We start from the raw sequence: 13936 nt of genomic DNA, 5'->3' as shown, positions 1-13936 counted from the left end.
GTGGTGCAAACCACCCCTTCCCCCCCCCCCCGACTGGTGACCTTGACAGTGATGGTGTAGGGAATGGCCCTGCAGGGCCATTCCCTGAAATAATGCACGACCTCATGGTGACCGGCGGAGGCCGGGAGCCATGATGGGAGGGCATTAGTTCAGGGAATGGCCACTGCAGGGCCATTCCCGGCCGTCATGGTCGTTGGGAGAGGGGCCAAAAGAGCTGGGGTCTGACAGCAACTGAGCCAAGGTGTGTGAGGAGTGTACCTTGCAACTGCAGAAGTCATACCTGCGAATGTTTCTCGTTGCTGAGTTGGCGCTCAACAATTGCATACAAGCGACAGTATTATGCATGCTGAGTTGGCGCTCAATGATTGTTGCAAGCAAACAATATTACGCGTTCATACAGGATTATGCATGCTGAGATGGCGCTCAATAATTGCGCGCAAGCAGTAGTATTCTGTTTGCTGAGGTGGCGTGCATCCCATGGCGGGAGAGGAGCATTCTGCACAGTAAATGACAGTTAATGAACCGTCGAGATTGTCAGCCCCTCGACCAACGACCTTGACGGATTTGTTGCCGACAGAACCAAGAGGAGAGCAATTTGCACACACCTTTGTGTCTCAGCACACAGGCTCAGACGGGGGTACGTCGACCACCATAAGCACCAAGGGAGGAGGGAAAGACGTGATGATGAAGGAATAGAGCTATGGCTGCAATCTGGTGTGATCAGTCCGCACACGACTTCCTCATAGCTATTCTTTGTCCGCTATCAATAGGTCGCCCTTCAAGGAATCGCCCCTTGCTTAAAAGGTTTGAAATTGGCCACCATGAGTTGTTTGGGGCTGGATGGATTCAGCTGCTCCCCATCTCAACGTGCATTGCTGATGCTAAGTGTTCCAGGAGTTGATACCTCTATAAATTTATCGTTTTTTGCTACTTCAAATGTTTGCTGGAGACCCCTTGATCCTTCAGAGCTCTCCCACATAACCCATATGCATTAAAACAAGCTAGAGTACTAACCGTGCATATGTTGTAACGATTAGACTTTCATACACAGGATTTGAAGTTATTAAAATCGGCAAAGCAGCCTGGTTAAGTTTTTTGGTAAAGAGGGTCTACCACAGCAACCTCCATTATTTCTGCTCAAGGGAGAAAATCAACAATACACTGACACAATTTAATCAAAATAATATACGAAACCAAGCTTAAAAAAGAACTTAGGAATAAAAAGGTTACAATAGCCAAGCCATACAAATTTCGAGAAAACTGATTTGAACTCCAATATGATGCCCTCTAGTTGCCTTCCACGTGAAGTTGGGTGGCCAAAAAAAAAGCACCCATAGATTCAGTGTACTTAACTATGAGTCTATGACTCATACCCCTTGAATGGGACACATAAATTAGGATCATATGCTTACTGTTGCGGCCCGTGCAATTAAACACACGAGGCTTGATGAAGGGTGGTCGCTACAGAAGAAAAAATGGATCAAAGCTTTCTGATAGTAAGTTTTCCTGCACTCCCAGGACAAGAGACTCTTGTATACCATGCTGTCTCATTAATATCATTAATAAATTCAAAATCAACGGGTTAGTAACAAAAGTTTTCAGCATCTCAAAAACTTGAACAATCTCTGTCACTCTCTCTTCGATAACCAGCTTAGAACAACCCTCAGCAGTCCTGTCTACTGGCCCTGAGAATACCATGAGACCGAGCAAAAGTGGATACAAAGCCTTGAAAACATCTGGATGGTTTGTAATACCCCCAAGCCACTGCAGCTTACTCTCCAAGCTTAAAAACTTCCCAATAAATGACCTGAGGTGCTCTAGAAACCTTTGTCTCCACAACTCCAAAACCTTCGAAAGACTGCTGGACGACGAATGGCTAGCTCTGTTACTACTGCTCATAGCTTCATGGATGTGCCAAAAGCACAACTGCATAAAAAAAAGCCCCTCTTCATGATGATTATCAGCTTCTTTATCAAAAAGTCTGCGCACCAGATTACAATCATCCTCAATAAAATTCATGTCAGTAAGTCCTCTCCAAATCCAAGTGGCAAGACACTCAACATATTCCACTGTGTGACTCAGATGCAAACTCAAAAACTTGGAGCTCAAGTGAATGACTCTTTCCACTTGAGCTGGTACGAAATTATGACTCAGTCGTGTGTCGGAAATGGGGGAGACAATGTGTAGGACTGCCACTGCCAGTTTTTCTCGTAATACCAAATCCTCGTCTTCTAAAAGCTTCATACAAATATACCATACATCCAGTATCCCTTGTGCTAGCTTTTCTTGTCCACCGCAAAGATTACTATGCTGAAAGTGCTCCTCCTCAAGTGGACAAATAGAGCAGTTTGAGCCCCTGTCAGCATAATAGTCTCCAACCCACCTGACCTGCTCCAGAATGCCAGACGCGATGATAGCATCAGCAGTGGCCCGTCGCAACATGACAGGCTCACTTGCCATGCCATGCCTCCAGATAATTCCTAGCCAGGACTGCATAGACTCAACCACAAGACTGCAACTGGTGGAGGACTCTTGGCAAAACAAGCAGCTAAAGGTCTCCTGTAAGGTGGAAGGTTTTTGCATACGCTGTGTTATCTGTTGAATGCAAAGACCAAGACAGCAAATAGCTATCTCTCTTGTTTTTCCGTGCTTACTATTGTTGTAAACCTGAACAAACAGCCTCCACATCTCGTCATCTTTAGTCTCACTCAAACGACTCCAAAAGCCGCTGGGATTATCTCCCATATTGGAAGATGTTATAAAGTCCACCAATCCTCTCTGAATCTTAAGCTGAAGCATTGAATAGGTGAAGTGATTCAAAAGCATGTATCGGAGACAACGAGGATGCATTTCAGTCTTCAACCGTTCTACGAGCAGTGGATGTATAAAATTGGCTGCCCAGTTTAATCTCTGCAATCCAACCTTAACCGAGTCCGGCATGCTGAGCTTGAGCTCCAGCAGGTCAAAAAAACCCTTCAACACTTTCAGGACTGCAAGACGAATTTCATACATGATACTGTACAGACAATCCTTCAGTCTTGCTAAAATCTCACTGGCCATCCAAGGCTGAGGAGAATTGGCCTGAAGAGGAATGAGCTCCTCACATGAAGCAGATAAATGCCAATTCGTAAGAATTCCTTCAAAGTAAGACTTGCAGGCCTTAGCTTTCATAATTACATTTGTAGGATCCCATGCCACCTTGTGACAGGAATTATCAAACAGACCATCCACAACTAGTGCACTTGATTCAACAAAGTGATCTTGTGAAGGATTGGGGATAGCTCGTGTTCTGCACATATTGTCGACTCTTGACAAACTCTCAAGAACTTGCAAAAATGCAGCCCCTACCATAGGACATTTAAAAATTGAATGCTTGTCGACGCTTTTCAGAATTGGTAGCAGTAGAGAAATGATCTCTTTCCTCAAGTTAGAGTTTGAGGGCAAAGTCGCACAGTTATACATCAACAAAGAATGAATCTGTAACAGCACACCATGAATGGTATTAAAAGGAAGCAGCCTGCTTGAAGAGCGATTCTGTCCACCCTCAGAGGCTTCAACCAGCAAAGAAGCCTCATTTATAGGCAAGCACTTCACGAGCTCATGCAGTACAGAGGGCAATTGATCAGATACTACAAGTGGCGCCAAAGCTCGAGATGCAAGAATGCGAACCTTCAGATTGGACTGAGTTGCACATTTTGAAATGTAAGAGGTAAAAGCCGAGGGACTAAGCCAGTCATCTTTATCGGTATTGATTATAGATGGCTTGAGGCGTGAAAGAATTATCAGGACTGGGGCCAAGCTTGGGTGCAACGTCCTAGAGAGATTACCAGATCCCACTGCTGTATGCTCATTTTCATCCTCAAGCTGTAAGGTGGCATTTTGCAGCTCCTTTAGTAAAAAGAAATGTAGTGATGGGTACCTGACAGCATGACAAGAGTATTTAGTTGATTGACCATAGCACCAAACAAGTCAAGAACTTGAACAGCTCAAGAACATTTTAATGCTGTGCACCTGTGGAAGAACTCAAAACCTGTCATTGCTCTTCTAGCTGACTCGTGAGTTTGATTGTTGAGGAAGCCAACCATGCGCCGTAGCAAAGCTGTAAATGCCAAAACGGCAGCATTGCGTACCTCCCAATGACAAGAAGAGAAGGCTTGAATTGCAACACTCAAACCCTCCGCACAAAAACCAGAACAATCGGTGGACAGATTTGTGTCATTGAAAGTCACTCTCATCACATTAAATGCATGCACGGTTGGAACAACACCCTCATCACGTGCCTTAAGCAAAAATGAGGATGCAGCAGGACCCTTTTCAACAGCTGCAATGTTATCTAAATGTGAACCCTCTAAAAAAGCCTTAACCAGGTCAATAAGCCACCTCATTGCAATAATAAGCAGCCTCTTAGGAGTGCCCTCCGGTTCTGATAGAAAAAGGGCCAAAAATGCCGCAGGTATTCCTGCGCTCCTCCGCAAGAGATCGTCCACAATCTGGCCCTTTGCAGCTGTATGGTCCATCAGTTGATGTAGCCATAGCTCCGGCATTTTGTTGAGCCTAAAACACGAATATGCAAGGGATTAACAAAAGCCCAAAGAGTCCAGCACTTAAGTAGGCAAGGCATCATATAAACAGCACTACCTTGAATCACTTGAGCATAGAAGTCGATTACAAAGGGCAACAAACCCAGCCCTAGTCTTGTCAATGGCTCCATTATGCTTCATAGATAGTAGAACTTGCAAAAAATGGCCACCAATCAACTCCAGCTGATTTAAATCTAGCATACTAAAAGATTTTCCATGTTCATCCACATCTGCAGTATCATACCCTGGCAAAGGAACTTTTCTAGTGACTGTTCCCAAAAGAAGGCTTACCTGCAATATTGTTTACGTGAAATTGAGGCCTAAAATTACACCTTGAAATTTTTTGGAAGACAATTGAACAAGAGAGAAAACTTAAATTCCCTTACCTCTTTCATAGCAAGCCAACAACCAACCATGATTGCCTGTTCAGAAGGAGCTAGAAATCCAAACTCCTCATCACCAGTGTGTTCAGAAGCTAGTTCGTCCCAATCATTGATAGCCAACTTCTCATCATCTTCCAACAAACCTTGCAAATCGATATTCGATGGTTTTGAAGAAACATTCAGGCCTTGTGACATGTCAAAGGCATCTGCAGAAACCACCCACAGAGCTATTGCTGTCACCCTTGTAAGCAGGTTAAGTAATCGGTCTAATGCAATGCGCAACTCAGAAGCTGCAGCAATCATAGAAGTGGACTTCCAATCAAGCTCCTCTATTGTATATCTGTATGAGAGTAAGGCACCATGGACAAAAATATGCCGGCATGCCTTTACAAGGTTCTTTTCCCCCTCCTCTATTCCGGATTCCAGCCAGTCATTAAGAGAATTCAAAAATTCAGCGATGGCAATGCCCTCATTCACAGCTCTGTCCTCATTCTTCAGGAGCTTCGGGCATGTTGCTACAGGCTGAGGATGCAACTTGATCGTCCAGCCAAGCTGCACCACATACTTCTGGAAGACCAATCGCAGAGCCAGCGCTCCTGCATCACTTTCTCGCACCCTTGGACTGTTGACCAAACTCATTGCCCAACTCACAACTTTTTCTACTTCAATGGTTGATTTGTATCCAGGAAGAGGGGTTGGATAAGATGACAAGATTTTGAAAGCTCCTTCTCTCAATTTGTCCCAACTGTCAACAATTGATCCCAACAAAACTGTTGTGGCATCACTTGATAAAAAGCTATGAGTACCTACAGAATGCAAGCTGACATTTGTGAGGCTCCAGCTCTCAAGCATAGCTGCAATGAGCTCCATAGACATGCTCTTTCTTTCATATGGGGCAGACGGATAAATGGAGAAAAGAAGCATATTACAAAACCATCCCATAAAGCTTTGCATTTGCTGCACACTTACCGGCATGATACAAGTAGGTTTACTATCCTCAAGAAGAGATTTGAATCCCTCAGCCTGTTCTGCTTCACCTTTGGAAGCATCAGCTTTGAGCTGTCTTTCAACAGAAACCCGTGTACGAAGGAAAAATTTTCTGAAAAGACTCGTCCATTTCATGCGAAAAGAAGTTGAAGAGCAGCGCATGTTTAAAGGGATTGAAACCTTTAAAAGTGCAAGCTCCAAGTAGGATGGCATTGATGCTGTCTTTGGATTCAAACACAGAGCTTCTGCTGCATCTATGCGCAGAGAATCCTCACTGTGAGTGACTGCAATTTCCAAAAGTGCCAAAGGAATCCTGAACACAACTCTTTTTATTGACACAAAAGCCATCCCAATACTGCTAAACTTGAACTTTAAATCACTGCTTGCATAATCTTCTGGATAACACAAGTCACCCTCAATGAGTGCCTCCGTGCGGGCTGTTTTCAACAGACCAATCATTAAAGCTACCCTTTGATTTGTGTTCAAAAGCTCAGGCAACCCAAAGGCACCTCTCAGTTCGTGCCAGCTAACCTTCTCTTCTCCACCATTTGGTAAAATGCCATCTAGCACAAATGCAAGCATGGGAAAAATTGCATCGCTATCAATCTGCAACACAATTGGAAGAGCATAAATATTAATGTTGACACGTAACTTGCTATTTCCAGAAACCATGCCTGCTATGATAGGAGGTAAGCTGTGACGCCGGAATGCAGCCATTCCTTCCATAACCCCGCCTTCTGAGCTCCAGCAGTCCTCACGTAGCCTTTCAAGAAAGGTTTTCAAAAAAGTACCCACTGAGCAGCACACATCATCATCAACCATAGCATTTATGGACTCGAAGAGCAAATTTGGGCTGAGGTTTAGTAAATTCAGGGCACCCAATCGCACTGACAAGGAAGCAAGGGGCACGTACCTGCCCTTGCGGTGCCCACCAGCTGTCAAAAGTTCTCTAAGTATACTATTCAAGAAATCCTTGACAATGCTGCTATTATTTGCATGCTTCACTTCTTCTGCTTCACCAGAATCAGACAAGCTTCCAGCTGGTCCATTTAAAAGTAGACAACGTATGTCAATCAGCAAGTCAAAAACAACTTGAATCTGCTTCACCGTTTGATTGAGGGGGTCCTCCCAGTTATTCCATACAATCTGCAGGATACGTTGCACCGTTGCATTTGACAGTGGACTGTACGGTAGAACATGAATGCCATAATCACATGCCATGCTTTCTAAAACTTCATAGGCTGATAAAGTTACACCCAGGCTGATAGATGTCTTGATCTGCTGGAGGCATATCTGTAGTGCTGTCACAGCATGGAACTTGAAATGGCTGTCCACAAAGCTCTCACAAAGACCAGAGAGTGCAGGTAAGGTTCCATTGTACAGGACACTCCATGTAGAAAATTTGCCTTCTTGCTTCATATTAACTGCCTCCATTGTCGATACATTATCATTGACTGCATATAAAAATTTCAGGTTCAGAGCAGGTCGACTTATTGCCGTCAAAAGACCTCGGAACACACAAAGTCTGCCAAATTCCGTGAACTTGGCAACTTCAGCAGCTAAAGTCGTTCCACGAATCTGACTTATAGCAGCTTCGATTCGAGTTTCCAATTTTAGACCATGGATGGCCCCCCTTTCCTCTGTCAAGATGGCTGAATGCTCCCAATCTGCAGCAAACAAGGAGCTTGCAAGCATGCTAGCGACATCTAAATGACTGGCCTCAATTTGCATTGCTGCACAAAGGCCCACTCCTGCAGCAATACAGCAATCCCTTGAGAGATAGCCTGTTTGTAGAACATCTAGAATAACATCCAAAACCGCATTGTATATGCTTACTGACATTCCGTCAGCACTCAAATCTCCAATATCCAATGTCGCACTACAGGTCTCCTCTGCTGACCTTTTGATGTGATTGAGTCTTGTAAGAGTGGGCCTTGAGCATGCAGTGAACAGTTTATGTGGGTAATATACAAGCATATAATACAAAGATGACAGAGCCCCTTGGCAATCTTCCATGGCTGTTGGTGTTGGTCTCCCTCCTTCCCGAGCCTGCCACAGCAAGGACTGCACATCATAGCTTAAAGCATTTGTAATGGTAGCAGCAAATGGCTCGATAATACCCTTAAGCAGCCCAGGCTTGGGAAGATTTAGAAGTGAAGTTGCAACAGCAGCAAGGGCAAAACATCGGGTTTTGGGGCCCAAAATGCCATATTCTTGGAGGCCATGAGCAAGGGCCTTCTCAATGAACTCCTTCCACTGAGGGGGGAGACTGGCAAGGCAGGAGAGGATACTGCGGTGAAGAGGCACAGAATTTTCCATGAAAAGCAGCTCCACAAGAAGCTGAAAAGACAAGTTGATGACCGCATAATCACCCACATCAGCATCTGCAAAAACGGTGGGATATTTGTCATCACTGCACGCATAGGCAATGAGGTGTTCATTTCCCCCATGAGCAATGGAGAGCACTTCACGACTGTGCCCATCAGCATCCCCACAATGATCAACATCAGCGGCATCATGACCATGCACGTGTGCAAGCCTCGCCGAAGTTCCTATGTAGGTCTTGTGGTTAGAGAGAAGGGCTTGGAAAGAAGAAATGGCCTTCTTTAGAGCGGACACTTGAGCATGTGTTGACGTGAGCTGCAACAAATCCAGGACCACGGACAGGAAATCGCTGAACAAGGGAGCGGTTCGACGAAACTTCTCTTCCAGATTGATAAGGGCTTGCAGGCGTGATGGCGAGAGCCGGACTGCATCGTAGCTCCACTTGTGGCGTCGCTGGAGCGCTCGCCACTTCGACGACGACGACGCCATGTCAAGTTAAATTTGCAAATGTACACTAGGATCAAATTGAAATTGAGCAAAGTAATGGAAAATTTATGCGCCGTTTAAACAGTCCTCAAACCGTACCCAGAAGGTTGTCATGCATCACAAGTACAGATTCCATGAGAACAAACCCTACCTCGGTAAACAATGAGCAGGTCAAGTTCCTATGGTTGATGCTCTTTTCATGAGCTAGGATTTCTAAAATAGTCATTCCTTGTGCCCTGGTTTCTGTGTTTTTCATCGTTGTAACTTCCAACATGGGTTATCATCTCAATCCCGATCTCTATGTTCATCAGCATCGTCATTGCTAGCATGACCATTGTATCTATCCCTACAAACATCATGCTCTCTGTGAGTCCTTTGATCACCATCCTTGTGGCTACGATCGTCATGCTCTAGCATAACCATTGTATCTATCCCTACGAACATAATGCTCTCTGTGAGTCCTTTGATCACCATCCCTATGGCTATCATCCTCTCGATATTTAGCATCTCTATCATGGTCTCTTCGTCTTTCCTACTTTCCTTATGTCGATTATGTGAACCATGATCTCGATCCTCATGTCGATCATACTCGGTTTAGTGCTTCTCGGTTATGTATGCATATGTGGATATAGATTTAGCTGGTTACAACACTTGTACATGCGTTTCTGATAGGTGGAGTTATTTAGAGAGCTTCCTTGTATAGTGTGAGCTCCATTGACATGCTCTTGGCGGTTGACGTATGCATCATGTGAATTCGTGATTTGAAATGGTTTTGTCTCTGATAGGTTTATGCGCTTTATTCAACATAACAATTTGTCTTGCTTCTCTCCATCGTGTTTGGAGAGCTTTTACTTAGTTTGACTTGATGTATGACAGATGTTGTTGTGTTTGCTATCTACGTTTTGAATCTTTGCTACTCATCGTTCTTGCGTTATCACTCAGTACTTGGTTATGCACGGTTTTTTTTCTAGTCTTAGCAAGGTTGTACATTGCTTCTATTATCTTTTGGTAGAACCATACATTGAGCCACAGATTGCGATGATTATGTCTCTGTGGCACTGAAATTGGATTCTTATGCATTCTAGATGATCTTCCAACTCAAATTCTCAGATAAGCCTGTCGCCTTCTTCAAGGGTGGCTCTTGAACACGAAGAATTTGGTCCTCCTTTTCTCATCATTTGTTGTCGAGAAGTCGCTCGCATTAACTCTTTTCTCTTTTGCAGGCTGGTTGCATGCTCTTGTTCTTTTTCTATTTGATCTTGGTTGTTCTTTACAAATTCTTTTTCTATATGAGCATGTTGTTGATCTGCTTTAGCTTGCTCTTGGCTCTCTTGATTTGTTTTTGTATTCTCTTTCCCTTCATCAGCAGGAGGTGGTGTTGCAAGCTTGGGTGAGACCTATTGATCACTCTCTATAAAATCTTCTTGTCATTGATCCGCAAAAACATCATCTCTAGATGGTTCTTCTTGAGTAGTGTGATGACCTTTGAGAGAGTCCACCGGAGATTCCAAATCATCTAGTTTTTTCCTCTTTGACTCCTTTGCTTCCCATTGCTCCGCTTTCCTCTTGAGCACATCACGGATGTGTTGTCTAAATGTTCCTGCAATATTGCTTTAATTATCTCATCTGCTCAGTTTTCCTTTTCTCTAGCTTCTTATCAAGCACAAGGTCATCTTCATCATCAGCATCAGAGCCCGCTTCATGCATCTTCTTCTTTTCCTCTGCAATCTTCTTCAGTCTCTGTTCTCACAACCATTGAGTCTCCTCCATAGATCTCTGAATTTGTGTTTTTGTTGCATGGCTGGTTTTGCGTTTGTTTCTAACTAGAGAGACTGTGATATCATCCTCCTCCTCATCATCTATTGTGGATTGGAATTCCGAAGGTGTGTCTTTGTTTCCTAGCTTGATCTCCCTGCTTAATTCTATGTTAGACTCTGTACTCTCGCTAGCAGGAGTCTTTGGCCTCTAGAGCTTTGTCCTCTCGTCCGTCTTTTGGTTGATGTGGTAGAGAAACTTCCACTTGAGTGGACTGAGTGCTTGGATTTATGCAGCAGATCCAACTGCGACTGGTGGCAGCTAGTCAGTCATACCTAGAGCTTGGTATGCAATCCTTGTGAGTACATGACCTGCATTCATGTATTTTTTGTTCTTCTTACTGCCTTTCAAATTTGCTTTGACCATATTTTTTAAGATGTATCGAGGAGGTGACATTGGATGACTCTTTGCTCTGTCAGTCCCTTGGCCATGACCACCGCTATGTGCAAGTTTGGCTTGATGTAACAGGGTGGCTTTTGGACCTTAAGGTGCTGGTAGATTAGCCTTAGAGGTAGCTCTATCTCTGTGTGGATCAAGTCCTTGTAGGTGAACTTGTGCTCTTGCTGCTTGATAAAGGATTTGCCATTGTTGATGGCTTTTGTTTTGTGTATTAGATTGTGGTTCCCAACTGGTACGTGAAGTGCCTGAGTGATCAATTCATCACTGATTCTGACTTTGCTTGTTGCATCGTCTTTATCAGTCAATGTAGCTTCTCCATTGTATTGGATGGAGTTCATAGCTCATGGGCTCTCTGGAAGCCGGTGCCCCACGGCGAAAGTCGGAAGAATGCGTTAAGCTATAGACATCTAGAGCATTCAAGCGCTCTCTTTATTGGTGTAGGGTCCACAACTCCCTTGGAAAGATTGTGGTTTACTTTTGAGCCATCTCCAGGTTAAAACTTGCCTACAAACACATTTGTTTAAATTTTTGCGAGCTCCTCTTTAGATACGTGTATTTTCTCATTTGACGATATGTCGATGACTTCATAAGGGGCTGCTTCCCACTCTTTTTGAGCTCTTCTTCGAGGAATTATGGTATCAAAAAACCAATTGATTAGCTCCTATAGCCTATCCTAGTACACCGGTGAAATCTTTCCATATTTAAATAAGTTTTTCTTAAGTTTACCCAAATGTCCCAGTTTATGGCCCAATTTGGTCCGACTTTGCCATATTAGATTTTTGATCCCATCTTTGACATCTCCCTCTAGTTGTATTGCTTGAGATTTTGCAAACGAGATGATTTGAAGTTGAAGTTAAGTCCCATTTCCATCTGTCTGTCCATTTTCACAAATGTTGGGTTTGTTTTGACCTTGTCAGGCATGCTGGCAAGTTTGGCCCATTTTGCAAGCATTTTTTGCACTATTTTGTATACACTGAGCATACCAACTTCTTCGATATATTAACTTGACCAAATTCACAGACTTTGGCACATGTACTCTGAAATTGCTTAACTTTGCCACATGAACCACTTTATGCACCCAAACACTAAAAAAATGACATACATTTTCATAATTGACTTGTACCAACACTTTGCACTCAATTTCTGGCAATTCTGCTCTGGGGATACATGGATCGGGATCCATGTTTGGTGACCATATTTGACCAACTTTAAGGGATGGATCTGGGAATGTTTCTTAAGCTATTGGCCAACAAATTTTTAAATTTGGATCAGTTTTACACTTGATGGGTCAAAATGACCATTTGTAGACTGATTTTCTGTTTCCCCATGGTTTTTGGGTGATAATAGGTCCATTTTGTCCCGAATTTGTTGGGCACATTCTTCAAGGGCATATGTAACTGTGTGTCCACCGTTTACAGTTGTCTAAAAAGTTGAGGTACATGGATGCAATCCATGTTCAACAACATTTTCAGACTATGATTAGGGCAATGTTGTAGCGCTTTTAAGGGGACTCTTTTGCACTAAAAATGTCTAGGCTTGGAGGTGGGTGGACATGGATTGCGATCCATGTTCCACCACCTTTTGCAAATGTTAGCACATGGCTAGATTTTTGCCATGTATGAGGAGTCCACTGATGAATTTGTTTAGTTTTGAATCCATTTATTGGTGCCCCAATGAGCCTCTAACAGTTTGAGGAATTCTCACATTTGGTTTGATTGATGCAGTTGATGTGATGGTGTTGTGCATATTTTACCATACACAATCGATCTTTCATAGGTGAGGTTAAAACCTGTGTAATATGGTGGGGTAAGAGAGTCTTGAGTGTCCGTAACATGCAAAAATCCGACACACAGCTCTCTCTCTCTCTCTCTCTCTCTCTCTCTCTCTCTCTCTCTCTCTCTCTCTCTCTCTCTCTCTCTCTTTGATTGAATGCAAATGAGGTCTAACTTGATCAATTTTGTCTATATGTGTCCGACCTACCTCGAGTGTTTAATGCAAGGATTTCACTGAAGTGATCACAATTGTGTGATTATGTTAATAACACCAGTAATTACACAAGAAAAGGATCATGTTAATTGTTAACGTGATCCTAATGATGACCTACGAAAACCAATAGAGCCGGTGAGCCCGTTGGCTTTAAACATTTTCCTTCAAGGCATGTCGGGCTTTCTTATTTTTCCGGTGGGCCCGTCGAGAAAATTAAAAAACCCTGCGGGCATAATTATATAAAATAAAATCCCTACTAACCGTGGTGTTTTGACTAGGTAAATCCCTGGGGAGTGTATTCGAGCACCGGATACACTTTTCTCCTTATAAATTGACCTAAGTTTACACAGTCCTCACAAGTCCTTTTTTTGGGCTGAACATGATTCTTAATTTGGTAAGCACTTCTAAAAATATATAAATCCTTCATTGAACATAAAGGTACAAAACCAAAACAATTGAGAATTTGGAGAGTCATGCTCATTGCAATGAAGCCATTGGTCCATAAAAGGGTTGAAGCTGGTTTTAGAAGATGAGCATATGTAAATGACGAGTCGATAGTCAAGGGTCGGATGCCATGTACTAGTTTACTGGGTATATAAAGATCCTTGAAGTCTTGTAGTTTTTACCATAGATTTGAGTTGATATACATTGTCACTACACAATATAAGAGCTATAACTCTTAATTGGGTGAAAATAGCTTTTATATATTGAATTGGATGCATAAGGGGGCTACAATCCTTGATTGGGTACAAGTAGTCCTCAATTGTGTGATTGTATTGAAGATTTCATTGTGTTGTTTTATGCATTGATTTATATAGGGAGTGCATTATGTATTATGAAAGATTGTTAGTGCATGACATGACCAATCATAGACTTTGTGTGTGTTTTGCAAATCATTATCATCGTTTCAATGTAGAAATTGATTATTCTTTGTAGGATTTGAAGATAGATGTGCCTTATTGTTTTCAAATCAAA

The 13936-nt window shown here is 43.0% G+C and overlaps 1 protein-coding gene across 1 annotated transcript; it reads right to left on the bottom strand.

The window, feature by feature from the left end:
- Window positions 1–1158: 1158 nt before the first annotated feature.
- On the bottom strand, window positions 1159–8854 carry LOC147451798 (thyroid adenoma-associated-like protein). Its single transcript, XM_086517666.1, has 4 exons — window positions 4967–8854; window positions 4639–4871; window positions 4012–4554; window positions 1159–3919 (listed from the first exon to the last, which is right to left on the bottom strand). Exons 1-4 carry the CDS (start codon window positions 8762–8764, stop codon window positions 1462–1464), a joined length of 7032 nt encoding a protein of 2343 aa, XP_086373792.1. The 5' UTR covers window positions 8765–8854; the 3' UTR covers window positions 1159–1461.
- Between the last annotated feature and the right edge of the window lie 5082 nt (window positions 8855–13936).

Source organism: Adiantum capillus-veneris, chromosome 8 (genome assembly GCF_014529385.1).
Source record: "Adiantum capillus-veneris isolate H3 chromosome 8, ASM1452938v2, whole genome shotgun sequence".
NCBI lineage: Eukaryota > Viridiplantae > Streptophyta > Polypodiopsida > Polypodiales > Pteridaceae > Adiantum > Adiantum capillus-veneris.
Note: the sequence above shows the minus strand (reverse complement) of the source record. Positions and strands in the feature narration are given on the sequence as shown.

What these genes read in the sequence shown, in the direction of transcription:
- LOC147451798 (XM_086517666.1), bottom strand. Translation starts at nt 8,764, where the DNA reads ATGGCGTCGTCGTCGTCGAAGTGGCGAGCGCTCCAGCGACGCCACAAG. An exon ending in GTTGGCTTGCTATGAAAGAG is followed by an intron (nt 4,872 to 4,966) that starts GTAAGGGAATTT and finishes ACAATATTGCAG; the next exon opens with GTAAGCCTTCTTTTGGGAAC. An exon ending in GGTTTTGAGTTCTTCCACAG is followed by an intron (nt 3,920 to 4,011) that starts GTGCACAGCATT and finishes TCATGCTGTCAG; the next exon opens with GTACCCATCACTACATTTCT.